This window comes from Rhinopithecus roxellana, chromosome 12, assembly GCF_007565055.1.
Source record: "Rhinopithecus roxellana isolate Shanxi Qingling chromosome 12, ASM756505v1, whole genome shotgun sequence".
Lineage (NCBI taxonomy): Eukaryota > Metazoa > Chordata > Mammalia > Primates > Cercopithecidae > Rhinopithecus > Rhinopithecus roxellana.
This window is the reverse complement of record NC_044560.1, coordinates 117,115,555-117,138,268: the sequence shown is the minus strand read 5'-3', so window position 1 is coordinate 117,138,268 and position 22,714 is coordinate 117,115,555. Positions and strand designations below refer to the sequence as shown.

The 22,714-nt window shown below is 46.6% G+C and overlaps 1 protein-coding gene across 1 annotated transcript; it reads left to right on the top strand.

Moving 5' to 3' along the window:
* Positions 1-11,764: 11,764 nt before the first annotated feature.
* LOC104672673 (zinc finger protein 813) lies at positions 11,765-21,084 on the top strand. Its single transcript, XM_030942061.1, is given in 4 exon segments — positions 11,765-11,810; positions 11,813-11,826; positions 17,776-17,902; positions 19,075-21,084. Coding segments are annotated over 4 exon segments (1,932 nt in total). The 3' UTR covers positions 20,820-21,084.
* Positions 21,085-22,714: the final 1,630 nt, after the last annotated feature.

Here is a 22,714-nt window from a genome sequence, read left to right as displayed (position 1 = left end):
CCCACTATCCTGTAATCACGTGACTTGCTTCGCCTTGTCAATCACTTAGAAGATTCACCCCTTACCCTGCCCCTTGTCTTTGATGCAATAAATATCAGCACACCCAGCTGTTTGGGGCCACTACGGGTCTCCGCATCTTGATGGTAGTGGTCTCCCGGCCCCAGCTGTTTTCTCTTTATCTCTTGGTCGTGTGTCTTTATTTATTACAATCTCTGTCTCCGCACATGGGGAGAACACCCAGTAAGCCCTGTAAGGCTGGACCCTACAAAGTGGCTCATGCCTGTCATCCCAGCACTTTGGGAGACTGAGGCTGGCAGATCACGGGGTCAGGAAATAGAGATTATACTGGCCAACATGGTGTAACCTCGTCTCTAATAAAAATACAAAAATTAGCTGGGCATGTTGGTGCATGCCTATGATGCCATCTATTCGGGAGGATGAGCCAGGAGAATTACTTGAACCAGGGAGCTGGAGGTTGCAGTGAGCCGAGGTTACGCCACTGCACTCTAGCCTGATGACAGCGTGAGACTCCATCTCAAAACAAATAAATAAATAAAAATAAAAATAAAAAAGAATTAGGAAGACTAAGCATCCTCAGCAGTAAGACCTCCTGGGATCCTTGCCCCTTCTTACGGAGTGATAAAGTAACCTTCCTTGAAGTGTATCAGTCCGTCACCAATCAAGTTGCTACAGCCTGTGCACTGGTCTCAAATGGAAAATGTGGTGATTCTGCTAAAGCTTCTCTGTCTTTCCCTGTGTGCGAAACCATAACGTCTCTACTTGGGAACGCTGATCCCATTTTATTTGGAGTTGATGTTGCCATCTGGCTTTCTTCAAGCGTTGTGTTCACATTAACTCTATGCTTAATCATATATTTTAAATTTTATTATTATTATTATTATTATTTTTTTTTTTTTTTTTTTTTTTGAGGCGGAGTCTCGCTCTGTCGCCCAGACTGTAGTGCAGTGGTGCAATCTCGGCTCACTGCAAGCTCCGCCTCCCGGGTTCACGCCATTCTCCTGCCTCAGCCTCCCAAGTAGCTGGGACTACAGGCGCCCGCCACCTTGCCCGGCTAGTTTTTTGTATTTTTAGTAGAGACGGGGTTTCACCATGTTAGCCAGGATGGTCTCGATCTCCTGACCTCGTGATCCGCCCGTCTCGGCCTCCCAAAGTGCTGGGATTACAGGCTTGAGCCACCGCGCCCGGCCAAATTTTATTATTTACTGCTGACATCAGTTTCTGTCAGATTGTAGGAGCCTCACCAGAGAGGGCACCTGTCGCCATGTTGTAAAACTCACACTTGCCGAAAAGACATGGGTTAGGGTTTTCCCCCTCCCTCGGGATGAAGCTATTTAGCTGACACGGATGGTCACCTCCGTTACCAATTAAAGCCAGGAAGAAGGACGTGTGACACAAGTGTGTTGTCAAGTCCTCTCATCTGAAGACTGATTACTGTTCATCTTGAAAACATGTACTTAATGGGTTATATAGAACAGTGAAGTTTCTCTCTTGTCAACCTTATAGTTGTTTGCCTCTATTTCCCCATCACATTTGAGTCTAAGGTTTCTTTATTAATAAAATGGTTTTTATTTCTTTCTCTGTTGTGGTGGAGATAATTACTCATTTGGGGGAAGATTTTTGTTGTCGTTGTTTTCAACTGTATTTTCTCAACGTTTAGATAGTAGAGTATTCCTTAGGCCAGGCAAAGTAGCCCATACCTGTAATTCCAGCACTTTGGGAGGCCAAAGCAGGTGGATTACTTGAAGTTCGGAGTTTGAGACCAGCCTGACCAACATGGTGAAAGTCCTCCTCTATCAAATATACAAAAATTAGATGGGCACGGTCGCGCGCGCCTCTAATACCAGTAATACTGTAATACTCTGGAGACTGAGGCGGGAGAATCGCTTCAACCTGGGAGGCAGAGGTTGCAGTGAGCAGAGATCACGCCACTTCACTCCAGCCCGGGCCACAGAGGGAGACTCCCTCTCAAAGAAAAAGAAAAGAAAAACGTGAGAAAGAAAAGTAATAGATTTCTTCCACAAATGTGCTGGGACAACTAACGATATCCACACGGAATAGAATAATGTTGGTTCCCTATGTCACACCATCAAAAATTGTATTTAAAAAAGTTTAAAAAGTGAGAGAGAGAGACAGGGAGAGAGAGGGAGACAAGGAAGGGGGCCCTGCGGGAGGTGGTGTTACTTTGTCGCCCAGGCTGGCCTGGACCCCAGGGCTCAGCGATCCTCCTGCCGCTACTTCCTGAGTAGCTGGGACCTCAGGCTCCTGCCTTCGCGCCCGCACCCATGCTGTGTTTAACTAGCAGGTGGTGACCTCACTCCTCCCTGGCCTGAGCACTCCGTCCTGCACCCAGACGGTGGTTCTAGGGAAGACTGAAGCTGAGCACAGGGCCGACCCTCCCTCCCGTATGAATGGAGAATAGAAAGGAAGAGGATGTCTATTCTGTTCTGTGGGCCGTCAGCATGAAATCGTACATTCCGCCCAGGCAGGGCTTTGCAGTTCACATTCTAGTTTGCATCCCCGTTCCAGACAATTCCAGGGCTTTTGAATCATGCCTCAGACTTCCTGGCCGCTCTCGCCTCCAAAACCCCCAAAACAGGCGCTGGGAGCCAGGATGTGAGACACACAGGTCCGGTCACGGCCCTGCCCTCTACCGGTTCTAAACTGCAAAGTCTCTCTGCTTCGCGCCCCGCCCCTACCTTGCCCAGGGCCCGCCCACCACCACGCGGGTCCCGCCCAGGCCTGGTTTCTGTCCTGCGCGCGCAGATTCGCGAAACCCTGGAAGCGAATCGCTTGGAGTGACGGTCACACCGCGGCGGTGAGTTTGGCTGTTTTGTATTAAGTCTGCGCTTCCCAGGTCCTCAGCGCTTCTGTCCCTGGGACCTAGGGTCCCCACAGATCTGGAAATTCTCGCCCGTCTTCACCCAGAGCAAATTGAGCCATCCCCGTGAGAGTCCGGAAGTCGCTTCTTTTTGGGTCTAAAGTCGCTCTGAGGCTGGTCCCATCCACTCTTTCTGCTGTAGGGCAATGTATACACTTTCCATCGGATAGTTTTTTTGTTTTATTTTGTGTTTGTTTGTTTGTTTTGGCCAAAACCATTTTCAGACTCCTCCCGCCCCGCGCTTTTTAAAGTCCTCACCAGCGACGTGGATTCCCGCCTTGGACACCTCCCAACCTTGCCCGTGTCGGCCCCTGAAGCGCAGCGCCGCGGCCCCCGTCCCGGGGAGGCGGCGTCCTTTGCCTTGTCCTGAGATCCTGCAGATCCCACCCTTGTCAGGCACTGTCGCCCCCAACCTCCCTCCTCGGGTCGGGCCCTGCTGTTCCCCAGGTCTCTCCTCCGCAGTCACCGCTTCTCCTGATCCCGCGTTGGGGAGCTGCCCGGGGCCTGTCCTGTGACGTGGGGTGTTCTTGCCTGCTCAGTTTCAGCCCCTGGAAAATGCGTTTCTCCAGGATGCAGGTGTCTTATTCCAAATCCTCCTGTGATTGTGTGGGCCAAAGGAATCAGGAGACAGAGAGAGGGACTGAGAGAGCAGCAGAAAACCTAAGACAGAGAAAAGCAGAATGAGAAAGACCCATAACAGATGGCAAAGTAGAGGATGGTGAGGGATTTGCCAAGAGACAGCAAAAGTGAAAATAAAAAAGATAAGAAAGCAGGAGGAGAAAAGCAACTGGAGAAATGTAGAGAAAAGCTAGATGTACAGAGAGATGAAGGACAGCAATGTAGGGAGAGGGGCAGCAAAGAGGGAGGCTCATCAGAGTAAGGGAGAGGAGGAGGGATTTGGAGCCAGGGCAGACAGAGCAGAGTTGTGCTGGTGGCAAAAAGAACAGAGGGAGAACCACAGCAGGGAGGACACCTGGGGATCTGGAGTTCTAGAGAGTGGGGATGAGGGTATAACAGGGAAGAAGGAATGTAACAGGGAGAGCAGAGGAGGTGCAGAGATGGGAGAAGAGGTGGAAATATATGTGTTGTGGTAAAGTGAAGAATGAAGATACCAATATGAGAGAAACAGAATTGTTTATTTTAGGTACACACCAGCTCAGTGGATTCATATCCAAAAAGCTGAGTATTGAACAAAGACAGAGCGGGGTTTTTATAAGTGGCCTTACAAAAGCAATTAATTATACAGTGACAGGTCATGTAACTGATAACATATCTTGTGACCTTGCATAGCCAGTGACCTTGTAGCTGCATCAAAAGAAAAACAAGAACTGGCTAAATACATTTGTAAAACATCATAATGCTTAAGAAGCCTGGAAAAAGAGTAACAGTAAAAAAATCTTTCACTCTTTTTTTTTTCTTCAACCTTGCTCTGGAATGTGGGGGTGTCTGGAGCCCATTCGTTTAGACTTGGTTATTTGGACAGTGTTATCCTGTAACCGTCCTTGACCTGAGCTTGATAGGCAGAGAAAAACTCGTTCTTTTCTTTTTCTTTTTAACGCTTGCCTTGCCATATTATGGGCCTTCGCTTTTACTTTTCTTGGAGTGAATAAATGCAGTACTTACTATTTTTAAATTTCTATCTCATATGGAGATACAAGATGATCAAAAGATTGGGGAAAAGGGCAGCAAGATGTTAAATAAGTTGTGAGGATGGAGCAGAAGAGGTGGAAGAGAAGGAATAGAGGGAAGAAGGGGATAAACAGCAGGAGAGGAAAGGGGTACAAAATGAAGAGCAGAATCCTGGGGAAAAATAAAACACGAGCTAGAGAGAGAAAGGGAGAATGAGAAGTATGTACAGAATTAGGGAAGGCAGCAAAGTAATGAAGACAGAGAGGCTGGGTGCAGTGGTTCATGCCTGTAATCCCAGAACTTTAGAAGACTGAGGCAGGGGGATTAGTTGAGTCCAGGAGTTCTAGACCAGCCTGGACAACATAGTGAGACCCTTATCTCTGCCAAAAAAAAAAAACTTAATTGGGCATGATGATGCGCACCTGTAATCCCAGCTACTCTGGAGACTGAGGGAGGAGGATCACGAGCTCAGGAGGTCCAGGCTGCAGTGAGCCAAGATCATGCCACTGCACTGCAGCCTGATCAGCAGAGTGAAACCCTGTCTCAAAAGAAGAGAAGGGGCACGGGGACTTTGGGATCAGATGAGTAGGTGAGTTTATTGCATATGATTAGTTGTGACATGTTGACTTCTGTGTATATAATCTAATAATTTAAAACTTGTTTAAATTATAAAGATGAGACTGAGAATTTTAAAATTTCTATCTATAAGACATGTACATTCTGTAAATTTTGGCATCAGAGGTGAGCTTCCACTTGGAATCCCTATTCAGCCAGAGGGCAGCGACTTACTGAGTTGTGAGTCACTCTCTTCCCTTTTCCCAGGGTGGGGTAGGACGTGGGGCAGTGAAGTGGGACAAAACTCACTTCCTGTTATTACAAAACACTTTTAATTAATTAGTATTTTGAGACAGGGTCTGGCCCTATCACCCAGGCTGGAGTGCAGTGGCATGATCTCCTCTGACTGCAGCCTTGGCCTCCTGGGGTCAAGCGATCCTCCTACCTCAGCCTCCTGAGTAGTTGGGACCACAGGCATTAGCCACCAAGCCTGGCTAGTTTTGTATTTAAAAAACAAACAAACAAACAAAAAATGGAATTTCATTATGTTTCCCAGGCTGGTCTCAAAATCCTGGGCTCAAAGGATCCTCCTGCTTTGGACTCCCAAAGTACTGGGATTACAGGGTTGAGGCACTGTGCCTGGCCTACATAGTATTTTTTTTTTTGAGACGGAGTTTTACTCCTGTTGCTCAGGCTGGAAGGCAATGTTGCCATCTCAGCTTACTGCAACCTCTGCTTCCTGGGTTCAAACGATACTCCTGCCTTAGCCTCCTGAGTAGCTGGAATTACAGGCATACGCCATCACCCCGGGCCAAGTTTGTATTTTTAGTACAGACAGGGTTTCTCTATATTAGACAGGCTGGTCTCAAACTCCTGACTTCAGGTGATCTGATCACCTCTGCCTCCCAAAGTGCTGGGATTACAGGTGTGAGCCACTGCACCCAACCCATAGTACATTCTAAAATGGACATCAAAGCTAGGTGTGGTATCTCATGCCTGTAATCCCAGCACTTTGGGAGACCGAGGTGAGGGAATCACCTAAGGTCAGGAGTTCAAGAGCAGCCTGACCAACATGGTGAAATCCCGTGTCTATGAAAAATACAAAACTTAGCCCGGCATGGTGGCATGCACCTATAGTTCCAGCTGCTCAGGAGGATGAGGTACAGAATCACTTGAACCTGGGAGGTAGAGGTTGTAGTGAGCTGAAATCATGCCACTGCACTGCAGCCTGGGCGGCAGAGTGAGTCTCCATCTCAGAAAAACAGACAAAAAATAAAAAATAAAAAACAAAAGGGACATCAAAAGTGCTGTAATATATTTCTTTTTTTTCTTTCTAGTTCCTCATTAAAAAAAAAAAAAAAATATATATATATATATATATATATATATATATATATATATTTGCAGTTGGAGTGTGAGAAAAATTTTAGTTTTAAGAATATCTTTTTAATCCATAATCACTTCTGAAAGATGCCTTTGTGGCATCCTATAACCAGCTCACATCATTCCTTTCTGTACATGTGTATATTTCAGTTACGTTCCCATTGACCTCAGAGTTTGTTAGATTTTTTAAAACAATTTAAAAATAGTTTCAGTTTGAAATTAGTTGCATCTGGTTCAGATCAAGGTCTGCATGCTTTCTAGATTTTATTATTTATTGGAAACCTTTGGTACCTCAATCAGAAGTTTTGATTGTTTCAGTGTGTACCTGGTAAAGACATCAGTGACCTCTTACCTTAACATGAAAATGTAGTTTAACCAGTTAATCTATTTTTCAGTTTTCTTTCCTTATGTCATTGTTAAAATCTTGAGTTGTAAGCTATTAAGTGCATGTTTCCCTCAAGGCCATCTAGTGTATTTGGACAAATGTTGAAAGATGGGTCAGATTGGCATGGAATGCTGTTCCAGAAGCACTCCTGTATTTTTTTTTTTTTTTTTTTTTTTTTTTTTTTTTTGACAGTTTCACTCTTGTTCCCCAGGCTGGAAGTGCAATGCTGCCATCTCAGCTTGCTGCAACTTTTGCCTCCGGGGTTCAAGCGATTCTCCTGCTTCAGCCTTCCGAGTAGCTGGGATTACAGTTGCCTGCCACCATGCCTGGCTCATTTTTTGTATTTTTAGTAGAAACGAGGTTTCACCATGTTTACCAGGCTGATGTCAAAATCCTGACCTCAGGCGATCCACCCACCTCGACCTCCCAAAGTGCTGGGATTACAGGTGTGAGCCACCGTGCCTGACCACCCACGTATTCTTGATTAAAACAATCTGCTTGTGTCTTAGTTCTACAGTTGACCTTCTTTCACTGTTTCCAAGGTCAATAGCTGTGTGTTCACACTTCTGCATTTTATGGATGTTACTGTGATTTTTTTTAAGGAAGAATTAAATGTCAGGAATTAATGGCATCAGAACCTTGTAAAGAAGTTTCTTTAGCCCAGGCATGTGAAAGATGCTTCTCTAACTTTCAAGGATAGGGGTGATAAAGACCAACCCTTCCCGTTAGCCCTTCCAGGCCCCATGTAAGAATTCAGGCACCTTCTCACTCATCTCAGACCTTCTCAGGGTAACTTGGTGAATATGTCCCTGCTCTGAGCCCAGTGAGCCTCCCTGCAACTTGGAGATGAGGGGCTAGACCAGAAAAGGTCAACCCGGGCGACGCTGACCCCTGAAATGATTGGCAAATGGAGTGTGTGTCTGGGCATGGCTTTTCGTCTGGGAGAGGGGAGTGCCCGGTTGTAACTAGGATTTTCAATGGGATGCAGTAACCCTAAAAATGAAGAAAAGCAGCAGAATGGAAGAAACAGAGGTGTAGACTCAGACACAGAGACCATCTTTGGGGCCTTTCTCTGTATGAGGATATCACAGTGAAATCTAAAGCAGTCATGTCAGTCCCTGGCAGGGAACCCTCCACCGGCTTCCCGTGTTCCCCAGGACAAAAGCCCAACTCTTCACTGTGGCTCCACAGCCCTGTGTCCAGGGCCGCTGCTAGTGTCCAGCCTCCTCCTGGGAGCTTGCCCTCCTCTCCTGACTCCATCTGCCCCAGTCACAGTTGTTGTTTTTTTTTCTCCAACATCAAAACCTTTTCTGTCTCAGGTCATTGTCCCTGCTCTTGCCCTATGTCCCTAAATGATCACAGCACTGTCCCTTTTTCCTCCTTCAGGTCTAGGCTCAGAGCTGTCTGCCACGCCCTCCCACCGCCATCTGAAGTTCCCTCTGCCCATCAGTCTCTATCATGTTACTCAGGTTTTATTATCTCTGCATGAATCATATCAGAAGTGCTTTTTTTTATTTTTTTAGACAGACTCTCACTTTATTGTCCAAACTGTGAGTGCAGTCTCGTGATCTTGGCTCACTGCAACCTCTGTCTCCTAGCTTCAAGTGATCCTTGTGCCTCAGCCTCCCAAGTAACTGGGATTACAGGTGTGTGCCACCACACCCGGTTAATTTTTGTATTTGTATTTGTATTTTATTATATTTTATTTTTGAGTCTTACTCTGTCACCCAGGCTGGGGTGTAGTGGTGTGATCTTGGCTCGCTACAACCTCCACCACCTGAGTTCAAGCAATTCTCCTGCCTCAGACTCCCAAGTAGCTAGGATGTCAGATGCCCACCAAGCCAGGCTACTTTTTATGTTTTTAGTAGAGATGTGGTTTCACGATGTTGGCCAGGCTGGTCTCAAACTCCTGACCTCAAGTGATCCACCAGCCTCAGCCTCCCAGAGTGCTAGGATTACAGGCATGAGCCCCTGCACCCAGTGCAATTTTTGTATTTTTAGTAGAGATGGGGTTTCACCATATTTGCCTGGATAATCTCAATCTCGTGACCTCAGGTGATCCACCTGCCTTGGTCTCCCAGTGTGCTGGGATTACAGACAGGAATCACTGTGCCCACCCAGAAACACCCTTCTGCATGGATTATTTTGTGTGTTGGGTCTCCCTTACTTGAAGGATACACATTTCCCATCTTGGCCACAGGATAACTGCAGCATCTACTCTGGGGTTGTGGTTTAGATGCTGAGGCGTCCTCAGAGAAGACTGAGGGGCTGGGGCAAGTGTGAGGATGGTCCCACATTTCATCTGGAAATTTCAACTCTAATTGATCTGAACTTCCTGTGGCTATTTATTTCAGTCAAAGTAAGAGGAGAAGGGCTCACTGAGGTCAGAAAAGCCCTAAAGACCAGACCCTGTGTCCTCAGCCAGTCCCAAGCCATTCCCATTTTTGTCATCTGTGTCACTGCCTCACTCCAGCTCCTGGGTCTTCCATGCTCTGCACATCACCAGGGCCCAGTTTGGCCATCATGAGCAGGGGCTTTGCCACCAGCAGGTGATGCACTCAGAGTCAGGGTCCTGGGTTCCCTTCAGGAAGGGTGGGGAGGTGGTCAGGGACCTGAGGGGCATGAAGGACACACCCCTACACAACTAGTTCTGTTCCGGAGGAGCTGGAGGCTCCATGACTTCAGGAAAGATTCTTCCAAGAATCAGATGCAAACAGCACAGTGAACTGCAGCCCGAGGGCCACCTCCTCCTGCCAGGACAGTGGTGATGACTCTCTACTGGCTTTTCCTTGCCTGTCACAACACGTGAGCATACACACACACAGTCACACACATACCCACACACACACACTGTCACAAGGCAGCTGAGGAGCCGAGGATCAAGTCAAGACGCTATAATGTAAATGTTGGACTGGACATGGTGGCTCACCCCTGTAATCCCAGTTACTTGGGAGGCCAAAGATTCACCCCAGTCAGCCTCCCAAATAGCTGGGACCACAGATGCACATCACCGTACCTGGCTATTTTTTGTACTTTTCTTAGAGACAGGGTTTCACTGTGTTGTCCAGGTTGGTCTCAAACTCCTGGGCTCATATGATCTACCCACGTTAGCCTCCCAACGTGCTGGGATTACAGGGGTGAGTCACCACACCCAGCCCATCCTGCAAATTTCTAGAGAAAAAGACCAATGCCAGTCTGTAACCCTTCCAGGCCATCACATGGGAATGAGCCACACCTCCTTCTGACTCAACTCAGAGCTTCTCAGGATAACTTGGTGAAATGTCTCCTACTCTGAACCTCAGTGACCGCACCTGTAATATACCGGTGATGAATAAGACCAGAAAAGCTCAGTCAGCGTGACACTGGCCCCTGAAACGATTGATCAAATAGTTTGTGGCTTTTTCTATAGGAGAGGGTAATGCTCAGGTGTAATATGAATTTTAAATAAATTACTGTTCTCCAAAAATGTAAAAAACACAAGTACCAGAATAGAAAAACCAGGGAATTAGACTCAAATAATCTTGAACCTCTCCTTGTCTCTGTCCACACCCACTGCCCTTCCATACCATGTCATTTCACAACTTTAACCCACCTACACAACTCCATGTCCCCTACAGGCATCTCCCCTGAGCTCTACAATCCTGTGTCCCGTTGTCTCCTCAGCTCTCTGCTGAGACATCAAACAGACGTCTCCACATTCACATTTCTATAGGTGACTTCCTAAACCCCCAAACACATTCCCTTCAGTCCTATACATCTCAGATGAGCGTGACAGTGTACTTCCAGGGACTCAGCCAAACTTGACAGCACGTATTTTAAATATGGGAAATGAATTCCGTTATTTGTAAATGTTGTAATTTATAACATAAAGAGAAAGTTGCGCGTATACATGAAAGGAGTGAGAAAATACATCATTTCCAAAATTCTTTTGAAGTGTGAGAGAAAAATATTACAAGACCTCATCCCTATGGATCTGTGCTCCCAGGACCTCCCTGACCTCATCTCCTGACTGTGTCCTCCTGGCTCCCTCTGCTCCAGCCACACAGGTTTCTTTCCTTTTTCTGGGGCTGAGGTTGCTCCTGTCTCAGTGCCTTCACCTGGGCTGTCCCTCTGCCTGGGACTCTCTGCCCCTCAGCTGCAAGTGACAAGCAGCCTTTCTTCCCTAAGTCTTTGTTCTGACATCACTTTCTCCATGGAAACCTTTGTGATCTCCCACAGCCCCCATTTGACATGGCAGCTCCACCCTCACCCCCACCTCTGGTCCATGTTGCCTGTTCTGTGATTCTTTTTGCTCCTTTGCTGTTCACTGGATCCTGGTGGGAACAAGTCCCCAAGCAGAGAGCAGAGCCAGAAGGTGGGGCTGCGCTGGGCTGGCGCCGTCTGAATAGAGCAAAACCCTGGCTTCACATTAGGGTTCTCAGGCATTTTGCAAATACATCTTTTATGCTGTTCTGTCAAAGATTGCTATTATCATAGGATGGGACCCACGCTCACTAATACTTACAATGGCGCTGGTGATTCTCATCTGTGTCTAGTATTGAATGTCAGGGCACTTTCCTCCATGTGGAGAGCTGAGATCAGCCTGTGATCCACAGGGAGGTGAGGAGGGGTGCGGTGGTTCACCCCTGTAATCCCAGCTCTTCGGGAGGCCGGGGTGGGCGGATCTCGAGGTCAGGAGATCAAGACTATCCTGGCCAACACAAAAATTAGCTGTGTGTGGTGGCACATGGCTGGAATCCCAGCTAGTCGGGACACTGAGGCAGGAGAATCCCTTGAACTAGGGAGGCGGAGATTGCAGTGAGATGAGATCATGTCACTGAACCCCATCATGGTGACAGAGCTGGACTCCATCTCAAAAAAAAACATTAAATATCATATTTTTTTTCTCACACAGGATTAATTTCCAAAGACTCATGTTACATGAGGAAGCTACCAAGAAGAGCAAAGGAAAGGATCCAGGATGGCTCTTCCTCAGGTGAGTGATATTCCTCCGTGGATTCTTCTGTCTGCTTTCTGATGTGCCGGGTATTGTAGTAGCCAGTCTTCTGTGAGTCTGCAGCGTCCTGCCTCACATGTTTGCTCGCACTCACCCGAGGCTTTTCTCAGTCCCTCTCATCTTAAATTCCATCTCCCTTTTATTGCCCAGGCTGGAGTTCACCGGAGCACTCTGCACTCACTGTAACCTCCACCTCCCAGGATCAAGAGATTCTCAGGCCTCAGCCTCCCAAGTAGCTGGGATTACAGGCATCCACCACCACATTGGGCTAATTTTGTATTTTTAATAGAGACAGGATTTCACCATGCTGTCCAGGCTGGCCTCAAACTTCCGACTTCACATAATCTCCTTGACAGTTTTTCACCCTTCCCAAGAATAACACACTGGCTGCCTGTGGGCATGATGACTTCACTGCAGATATCTGGAGGTTTCCTACAAGTTGGGGTATTGAAAAGCTGACTGCAGGCCGGGCGCGGTGGCTCATGCCTGTAATCCCAGCACTTTGGGAGGCTAAGGCGGGTGGATCACGAGGTCAGGAGATCGAGACCATCCTGGCTAACATGGTGAAACCCCGTCTCTACTAAAAATACAAAAAATTAGCCGGGCGCGGTGGCGGGCGCCTGTCGTCCCAGCTTCTTGGAAGGCTGAGGCAGGAGAATGGGGTGAACCTGGGAACCAGAGCTTGCAGTGAGCCGAGATTGCACCACAGCACCCCAGCCTGGGCGACAGAGCGAGACTCCGTCTCAAAAAGAAAAAAGAAAAGAAAAGCCGATTGCTTCCTCTTGGAGTTGCCATTTCCTCTTTTAGATGTGGGAAGATTCCATCCCTACCCCCGGCTGCAGTGGTGCCCTCTCTGACTAAGAACATGGGAAATCTCCCACGCATTCAGCAAAGCTTACTACTGTGGTCTTCTCACTATGATTCTTACCACCATGGCCTTACCACTGCAGTTCTCCTGCCTCAGCCTCCCGAGTAGCTGGGATGACAGTCGCACACCACCACACCTGGCTAATTGTTTGCATTTTTAGTCGAGATGGGTTTCACTTTGATGGTCAGACTGGTCTCGAACTCCTGACCTCATGATCTGCCCGCCTCATCCTCCCAAAGTTGTGGGATTACAGGCGTGAGCCACCGCCCGCCCAGCCGAGAAATATCTTGATAATATTACAGGGGCTCCCTCTTGGGTGACAGTGACAGTTAGCTCTTCTTTTGGCTGTTGTTAGGATTCTTTTTTTTTTTTTTTTTTTTTGAGGCAGAGTCTCGCTCTGTCGCCCGGACTGGAGTGCAGTGGCCGGATCTCAGCTCACTGCAAGCTCCGCCTCCCGGGTTCACGCCATTCTCCTGCCTCAGCCTCCCGAGTAGCTGGGACTACAGGCGCCTGCCACTTCGCCCGGCTAGTTTTTGTATTTTTAGTAGAGACGGGGTTTCACCGTGTTAGCCAGGATGGTCTCGATCTCCTGACCTCGTGATCCGCCCGGCTCGGCCTCCCAAAGTGCTGGGATTACAGGCTTGAGCCACCGCGCCCGGCCTGTTGTTAGGATTCTTTATCTCTGAATTTTGACAGTTTTATTATGATGTTGTCTGTTGTAGGTCTCTTAGATTTATCCTAGTTGGATATTCTTAAGGTATTGAATTTGTTTCTTTTGCCTTCTGAAATTAGAAATTTTTGGTCATTATGCCTTCCAACAAGCTTTTCTATTCCTTTCTTCCTCTCACTTACTTCTGTGACTTCTGGTACTCTTTTTTTTTTGAGACGGAGTCTTGCTCTGTTGAGGTATTGCTCCTCACAAGACAGCATTAGCTGCGGGGGTCTGCATGCTGACCCTGACTTAACCACGTATGAATAAAACATACACTGACACACAGATAATTCTCTTTTGCTAGTTCTGCTGTGTTTCCCGACCACTAGCCTTAAGCAACTGTCTTAACGCTTTTATATGCTGTTTCCAACCTTCCCCAGAACATAGTAACCTAGAGCGGGCACCAGTGACTTACTGATTACTCACTGACTTGACGGCACGGTCCTTCCTTGCCTTCGTTTTCAGGGGTCGCGTTGCTCACGCTTCCATCGCAGCTTTCCTCTCGAGGGCGGTCCTCACCCTTCCTTCGCAGGTTGCCTCAGGAGGGGCTTGAACTGCTGGGGGTCTGTTTCTGCAAATCGCTGACTTTCCTCACACGGGGCACCAACTGAGGTATTGCTCCTCACAACAGGGCATTAGCTGCAGGGGTCTGCCCACCGACTCTGGTCCAGATGGATGAGTGAAATGTACACCGACACAGACACTCTGCTTTGCCAGTCCTGCTGGGTGCCCAGTTGCCTGCACACCAAGAGAGGCTTGTCACTGCAGCAGCCCTGAGCAGCTCACACTCCAGGCATTTATGTAGCATTGAATTAACAACAGAAGTTTGAGTAGACACACTTGAGGATGATTAACATGGTAAAGAGAGTAGTTTTGTGAATGATAAAGCCCAGGTACTGTGGTCTAAAGCAAATACCATTAAGGGACAATTTCCCTGGCCAACCTCCCCCTAGAGGGCCATGTGGCTCAAAGGTTAGTTACTGGAGGCAGGGTAAACAGACACAACTGGGGGAGCCTCGATTGCCCCTAGTATTTACCCTATGACCTAATGCTCTAAGGTAAGAACTGGCTGTCTTCAGCCTGTTCAATTATTACCAGCTAGGTAACCTTCCGGCCTTCCAAAAGGTTTGTGACTATTCCCTATAACTTGCCCTAATATTTCCCTTTAATATTTCTGCCCCTATCTTGAGTAAATCCCAACACTGTCGCCCAGGCTGGAGTGCAGTGGTGTGCTCTCACCTCACTCCAGCCTCTGCTTCTGGATTCAAGCGATTCTCTCACCTCAGCCTCCCAAGTATCTGAGATTACAGGTGCGCACCACCACACCTGGCTGATTGTTGTATTTTCAGTAGAGATGAAATTTCACCATGTTGGCCAGGCTGGTCTTGAACTCCTGACCTCAGGTGATTCCCACACCTGGACCTCCCAAAGTGCTGGAATTACAGGCGTGAGCCACACCCTGGCCTGGGACTTTCATAGTGTGTAGGATGGTGTCCTTGCTGGTGTCCTGTGAGTCTGTTTAGACTCCCTTCATTTTTCTGTATTCTTTGTTGTTGTTTCTTTTCCTATTCACTACTTTTTTCTTTTTGTTTGAGTTGGAGTTCCACTCTGGTTGCTGAGGGTGGAGAGCAAGGGCACGAACTCGGCTCATTGCAACCTCTACTTTCATGGTTAAAGCAATTCTCCTGTGTTAGCCTTTCGAATAGCTGGGATTACAGGCACGCACCACCATGCCCAGCTAATTTTGTATTTTTAGTAGAGACAGGGTTTCTCTATGTTGGTCAGACTGGTCTTGAGCTACTGACCTCAGGTGATCCATCCGCCTCGGCCTCCCAAAGTGCTGGGATTACAGGCATGAGCCACCAAGCCTGGTCTTTCTTTTCTTTCTTTTTTTTTGAGACAGAGTTTTGCTCTTGTTGCCCAGGCTGGAGTGCAATGATGCAATCTCGGCTCACCACAACCTCCACCTCCCAGGTTCAAGCGATTCTCCTGCCTTAGCCTCCCAAGTAACTGGGATTACAGGCATGCACCACCACACCCAGCTCATTTTGTATTTGTAGTAGAGATGGGGTTTCTCCATGTTGGTCAGGCTGGACTTGAATTCCTGACCTCAGGTGATCTGCCTGCCTCGGCGTCCCAAAGTGCTAGGATTACAGGCATGAACCACTGCACCTGGCCCATGCCTGGCCTTTTTTAAAAAATTATTTTATTATTTTCTTTTGAGACAGTCTCACTCTGTACCAGGCTGGAGTGCAGTGGGAAGCCCACCACTACACCCTGCTAATCTTTGTATTTTTAGTGGAGAGAAAGTTTTATCATATCAGCCAGGCTGGTCTCCGAACTCCTGACCTCACACGATCCACCCACCTCAGCCTCCCAAAGTCCTGGTGTGAGCCACCTCACCCATCCCCTCTTCACTAGTTTTTAATTTACATAATGAATTCTGATTTTGAACCCATGTATGTATTGAGTTTTTCCATTTAGTTACTGTATTTTTAGCCTGAGAGTCTCTGTGTAGTTCTTCATCATTTCTGTATGTTGGTTGACCTTCTCATTTTCTTCAAGCATTGCTTTAATGATTTCTTGAAGCTGTCTCTTAATTCAATGAGCTTCCGACTTTTTGGAGGGTGGGGGTGACAGGGTCTGACTGTGTCCCCCAGGCTGGAGTGCAGTGGTGCAATCTTGGTTCGCTTCAACCTCTGCTCTCCAGGCTTGAGCAATCCTCCCACCTCAGCCTGGTGAGTAGCTATGGATGTGTTTAGGTTTTTCCTTATAATGTCTGGACTGAAGTTAATTTAAGTGTGTGTAGATGTGATTTTAAATGTGTCCTGGAGAGCATTAATGGAGAAGTCCATGATTTTTTTGAGAAAGAGTCTCACTCTGTTGATAGGCTGGTGTGAAGTGGCACTATCTCAGCTCACTGCAACCTCAGCCTCCTGAGTTCAAGTGATTCTCCTGCCTCAGCCTCCTGAGTAGCTGGGATTACAGGTGCATGCCACCACACCAAGCTAATTTTTGTATTTTTAATAGAGTCAGGGTTTCAGCATGTTCGCTCAGATGGTCTTAATCTCTTGACCTCATGATCCACACGCCTCAGCCTCCAGAAGTGTTGGGATTGTAGGTATGAACCACCATGCCCAACCAAGCCCATGGTTTTTGTAGAAAACACATTATTTGCAGTATATATATACATGTATTTTTATTTTGAGAAAGACTCGCTCCGTTGCCTTGGCTGGAGTGCAGTGCTGTGATCTCAGCTTACTGCAACCTCTGCCTCCAGAGTTCAAGCAATTCCCCTGCCCCAGCTTCCCAAATAGCTGAGATTACAGGTGCCTTCCCCCACCATGCCCAACTAATTTTTCTATTTTTAGTAGCTATGGGGTTTCATCATGTTGCCCAGGTTGGTCTCAAACTCCTGACCTTAAGTGATCCACCTACCTTGGTATCCCAAAGTGACAGGGTTACAGGTGTGAGCCCCCACGCCTGGCCATATATATATATATTTTTTGTTTGTTTGTTTGTTTGTTTGTTTGAGATGGAGTCTCACTCTGCAGTCTAAGCTGAAGTGCAGTGGCACAATCTCAGCTCACTGCAACCTTCACCTCTGGAGCTCAAGCGATTCTCCTGCCTCAGCCTCCCAAATAGCTGGGACTAGAGGCGTGCACAACCACACCCAGTTAATTTTTTTGTATTTTTAGTAGAGACTTGGTTTCACCATGTTGCCCTGGGTAGTTCAAACTCCTGAGCTCAGTTGATCCACCCACCTCGGCCTCCCAAACTGCTGGGATCTTAGGTGTGAGCCACTGCGGCCCAGACACACACACACACACACACACACACACACACACATATACGTATATATATATATATATATTTTTTTTTTTTTTTTTTTTTTTTTTTTTGAGATGGGGTCTCGCTCTGTCTCCCAGACTGGAGTGCAGTGGCATGATCTCGGCTCACTGCAAGCTCCGCCTCCCGGGTTTACGCCATTCTCCTGCCTCAGCCTCCCAAGTAGCTGGGACTACAGGTGCCGCCACCTCGCCCGGCTAATTTTTTGTATTTTTAGTAGAGACGGGGTTTCACTGAGTTAGCCAGGATCCCGGACATATGTTTTTTATATTTTCCATAAAACTGAGACTTCCACAGTGAGTTAGATTTTAAAATCTATAATGGGAAAGTGCAATAAAACACAACTGTACAGAAAAAACTGTTCAAAGATACGTTAGCATGGATTTGTGAGAACACAGTCTTGGATCAAATCAATGCTTATTTTCTCTTTTCTCATTTCCTGTGAAGGTGATAACTCCGTCCTCCATAATGTTTTGTGGAAATGTGTGTTTCATTTTAGGGACGCTTGACTTTCAGGGATGTGGCTATAGAATTCTCTTTGGAGGAGTGGAAATGCCTGAACCCTGCACAGAGGGCTTTATACAGGGCTGTAATGTTGGAGAACTACAGGAACCTGGAGTCTGTGGGTGAGAAAAATGTGTCTCCACACGTGAGGAATCTGTCTTTGTCTATCTTGGCTCTTCCTGATTTTGTATTCTCTTTTGTGATTTTGTGATACATGCTTTTGATGTACATGTCATTCTTTTCTGCAGTGATGACCCTCCTATCTGTCATGGATAGCTTCTTAGAGACTCTCCTATGGAGTGGTTTTACATAAAAACAGAACACTTATTAACACTCTGACTAATACAATTGAATATCATCCTGCTCTAGGCAGAGATGTCCCTGGAAGCCCTGAGCAGAATTGTCAGCGTGGCCCAGGATACGAGATAGAAAGCATGACACTGACACTGACTGACAAGTGTTCCCAGCTGTGGTTCTGGTTTTGTTTTATTATTATTATTTTTTTTTGAGACAGAGTCTCCCTCTGTTGCTCAGGCTGTAGTGCAGTGTTGTGATCTCAGCTCAGTACAACCTCCACCTCCTGCATTCAAGCAATTCTCATACCTCCGCCTCCCAACCTAACTGGAATTACAGATGCAAGCCATGATACCTTGCTAAGTTTTGTATTTTTATTAGAGATGGGGTATCACCATGTTGACCAGGCTGGTCTCAAATTCCTGGTCTCAAGCAATCTGCCCACCTCAGCCTCCAGCCAAGTGTTGGGATTGAAAACCTGAGCCACCATGCTTGGCCTTTCATTCTGGTTTTTAGGGAGCGTCACAGAAGCATCTCTCACTGGTACCGTGACAGTGATCATCACACAAACTAATGATCATCTTCTCTAAGCAGCAGTCACTGCTGTAGAAGTTCCTCCTAGGGAGGACATCGTTCAGGCTCACTGCCTCATGTATATGAGGCTCTTGACTGAACTGTTTTTGTTTGACATGGAATTTTGCTCTTGTTGCCCAGGCTGGAGTGCAATGATGTGATCTCTGCTCACCACAACCTCTGCCTCCCAGGTTTAAGAAATTCTCCTGCTTCAGCCTCCTGAGTAGCTGGGATTACAGGCACCCACCATCATACCTGGCTAATTTTTGTATTTTTAGTAGAGAGAGGGTGTTCTTAAACTTTGAAGATCATATTTGGAAAATTTAACATAAGTATTGCTTTTTGTGTAATATTAACACATTTCAATATTAACTATTATTTACCATATGTACTTAATTGGAAACCTATTGGTTTTTATATTTTTTAGATAGCTCTTTTAAAACCATGATGGAGTACTCATCAACAGGGCAAGGCAATACAGAAGTGTTCCACACAGAGATGTTGGAAAGACATGAAAGTCATCACTTTGGAGATTTTTGCTTCCCAGAAATCAAGAAAGATATTCATGACTTTGACTTTCAGTGCCAAGAAATTAAAAGAAAGGTCCATGAAGCACCCATGACAAAAATCAAAAAGTTGACTGGTAGTACACACCGACATAATCAAAGACATGCTGGAAACAAGCCTATTAAAGATCAGCTTGGATTAAGCTTTCATTCACATCTGCCTGAACTGCACGTATTTCAGACTGAAGGGAAAATTGATAATCAGGTAGAGAAGTCTATCAACAATGCTTCCTTGGTTTCAACATCCCAAAGAATTTCCAGTAGGCTCAAAACCCATATTTCTAATAGGTATGGGAAGAATTTTCTCCGTTCTTCATTATTCACACAAATACAGGAAGTACGCATGAGAGAAAAACCTTTCCGATGTAATGAGTGTGGCAAAGCCTTTAATTATAGCTCACATTTAAGGAGACATCACATAACCCATTCAGGAGAGAAACAACATAAATGTGATGTATGTGGCAAAGTCTTTCATCAAAAGCAATACCTTGCATGGCACCATAGAGTCCATACTGGAGAAAAACCTTACAAGTGTAATGAGTGTTGCAAGACCTTCGGTCACAAGTCATCTCTTACACGCCATTATAGACTTCATACTGGAGAGAAACCTTACAAATGTAACGAGTGTGGTAAGACCTTCCGTCAGACATCATCCCTTGTAGGCCATCGTAGACGTCATACTGGAGAGAAACCTTACAAATGTGAAGAATGTGACAAAGTTTACAGTTGCAGATCACAACTTGAAACACATAGGCGAATTCATACAGGAGAGAAACCATACAAATGTAAGGTTTGTGACAAGGCTTTTAGGCATAATTCATGCCTTTCACGCCATAACAGAGTTCATACTGAAGAGAAACCTTACACATGCAATGAATGTGGCAAGGTTTTCCGGCGTGATTCATACCTTGCACAACATCAGAGAGTCCATACTGGAGAGAAACCTTACACATGTAATGAATGTGGTAAGGTTTTTAATCAAAAAGCACACCTTGCATGTCATTATCGACTTCATACTGGAGAGAAACCTTATAAGTGTAATGAGTGTGGCAAGACCTTCAGTCAGAAGTCATCCCTTGTAGGCCATCGTAGACTTCATACTGGAGAGAAACCTTACAACTGTCATGAGTGTGGCAAGACCTTTGCTCGAAATTCATCCCTTGTAATTCATAAGGCAATTCATACTGGAGAGAAACCTTACAAGTGTAATGAATGTGGCAAGGTTTTTAATCAACAGTCAAACCTTGCACAACATCAGAGAGTTCATACTGGAGAGAAACCTTACAAGTGTAATGAGTGTGGCAAGACCTTCAGTCATATGTCATCCTTTGTATACCATCATAGACTTCATAATGGGGAGAAACCTTACAAGTGTAATGAGTGTGGCAAGACCTTCAGTCATATGTCATCCTTTGTATGTCATCATAGACTTCATACTGGAGAAAAACCTTATAAGTGCAATGAGTGTGGCAAAGTCTTTAGTGGGCAGTCATCACTTATTCATCATCAAGCAATCCATGGTATAGGCAAACTTTACAAATGTAATGATTCTCACAAAGTCCTCAGTAATGCTACCATCATTTGCAAATCATTAGAGAATTCATAATGAAGAGAGATCTTACAAGTGTAGTAAATGTGGCAGATTTTTCAGACATCATTCATAGCTTGCAGTTCATTGGCGAACTCATACTGGAGAGAAACCTTAGAAATATCATGATTGTGGCAAGGTCTTCAGTCAAGCTTCATCTTATGCAAAACAAGAGAATTCATACAGGAGAGAAACCTCACAACTGTGATAATTGTGGCAAAGTTTTTTTTTTTTTTTTTTTTTTGAGACGAAGTCTTACTCTTTCGCCCAGGCTGGGGTGCAGTGGCACAATCTTGGCTTACTGCAACCTCCGCCTCCCAGGTTCATACGATTCCCCTTCCTAGCCTCCCGAGTAGCTGGGACTACAAGCATGCTCCGGCTAATTTTTATGTTTTTAGTAGAGACAGGGTTTCACCATGTTGGCCTGGCTGTTCTCAACTCTTGACCTTGTGATCTGCCCACTTTGGCCTCCCAAAGTGCTGGGATTACAGGCATGAGCCACCGCGCCCAGCATGGCAAAGTCTTTACATTCACACTGCATTAGACATCAGAGAATCTATACTGGACAGAAATCTTACAAATGCCTTAGGTGTGGCAAGGTCTTTAGTCTGAGGTCTCTCCTTGCAGAACAGCAGGAAATTCATTTTTGAGATAATTGCAGTGGCGCGATCTCTGCTCTCTGCAAGCTCCACCTCCCAGGTTCACGCCATTCTCCAGCCTCAGCCTCCCGGGTAGCTGGAACTACAGGTGCCTGCCACCATGCCCGGCTAATTTTTTGTATTTTTAGTAGAGACAGGGTTTCACCGTGTTAGCCAGGATGGTCTCGATCTCCTCACCTTGTGATCTGCCCGCCTCGGCTTCCAAAGTGCTGGAATTAAAGGCATGAGCCACCGCGCCCAGTCATCAATGTATTTCTTGAATGTATTTGATTGATGTCTAATGCCTCCCTAAACAGTCTAAGAACAAGCTGTTCTCCATTACCTTGGACACATGTTCTCAGGACCTCCTGAGGGTTGTGTCACAGGCCATGGTCATTCATATTTAGCTCAGAATAAATCTCTAAAGATATTTTACAGAGTTTGACTCTTTTCCATGATAAGAACAACTCATTTTAAGTGCAGCATGAAATAACAAAGGTAAGGAACACCTGGGCAATTTATATGCACTGTTTAAATGGCAGTGCTTTTTTTTTTTTTTTTAATTACTTTTTTTCTTATTGACATGGAGGAGGGAGCTCTGGGGTAGAGGGTCTTACTTTGTCACCCAGGTTGGCCTGGACCTCTGGGCTCCACGATCCTCCCGCTCCTGCTTCCTGAGTAGCTGGGACCCCAGACTCCCGCCACCCCGCCTGCATCTCTGCTGTGTTTAAGCTGCAGGTGGTGACCTCACTCCTCCCTGGCCTGAGTCCTCCGCTCCGCACCCCAGGCGGTGGCCCTAGGGAAGTCTCAGGAGCTGAGCACAGGGTGGACTCTCCCACCCCAGTGAATGGAGAATTGAAAGGGAGAGGATTTCTATTCTGTTCTGTGGACCATCAGCATGAAGTTGTAGGTTTCGCTCAGGCAGGGCTTTGCATTTCGCATTCTAGTTTGCATTCCTGCCCTAGACAGTTTCCAGGCTTTGGAATTAAATTGCTAAAATTAGTTTCATTAGCAAGGAACTTTCCTGTGTCCAATGACCGCCCCACGTCGACTTCTCAGAGAGGTACTATTTCCCTGACTGCTCAGCTGCTCCAGCCTCACTGGCGGGTTTCGCCTCCAAAACCCGGAAAACAGAGGCGCCGAGAGCGAGAGGGAAGGAAGCTCCCCCTCCTTCCCGCCCCCGCAGACCCCTCACGGTCCAGGACTCTTGTCCCTCGCGCCCCGCCCCGGCCTCGCTCAGGCCCAGTCCACCTCTTCGTGACCGTTCCCGGCCTC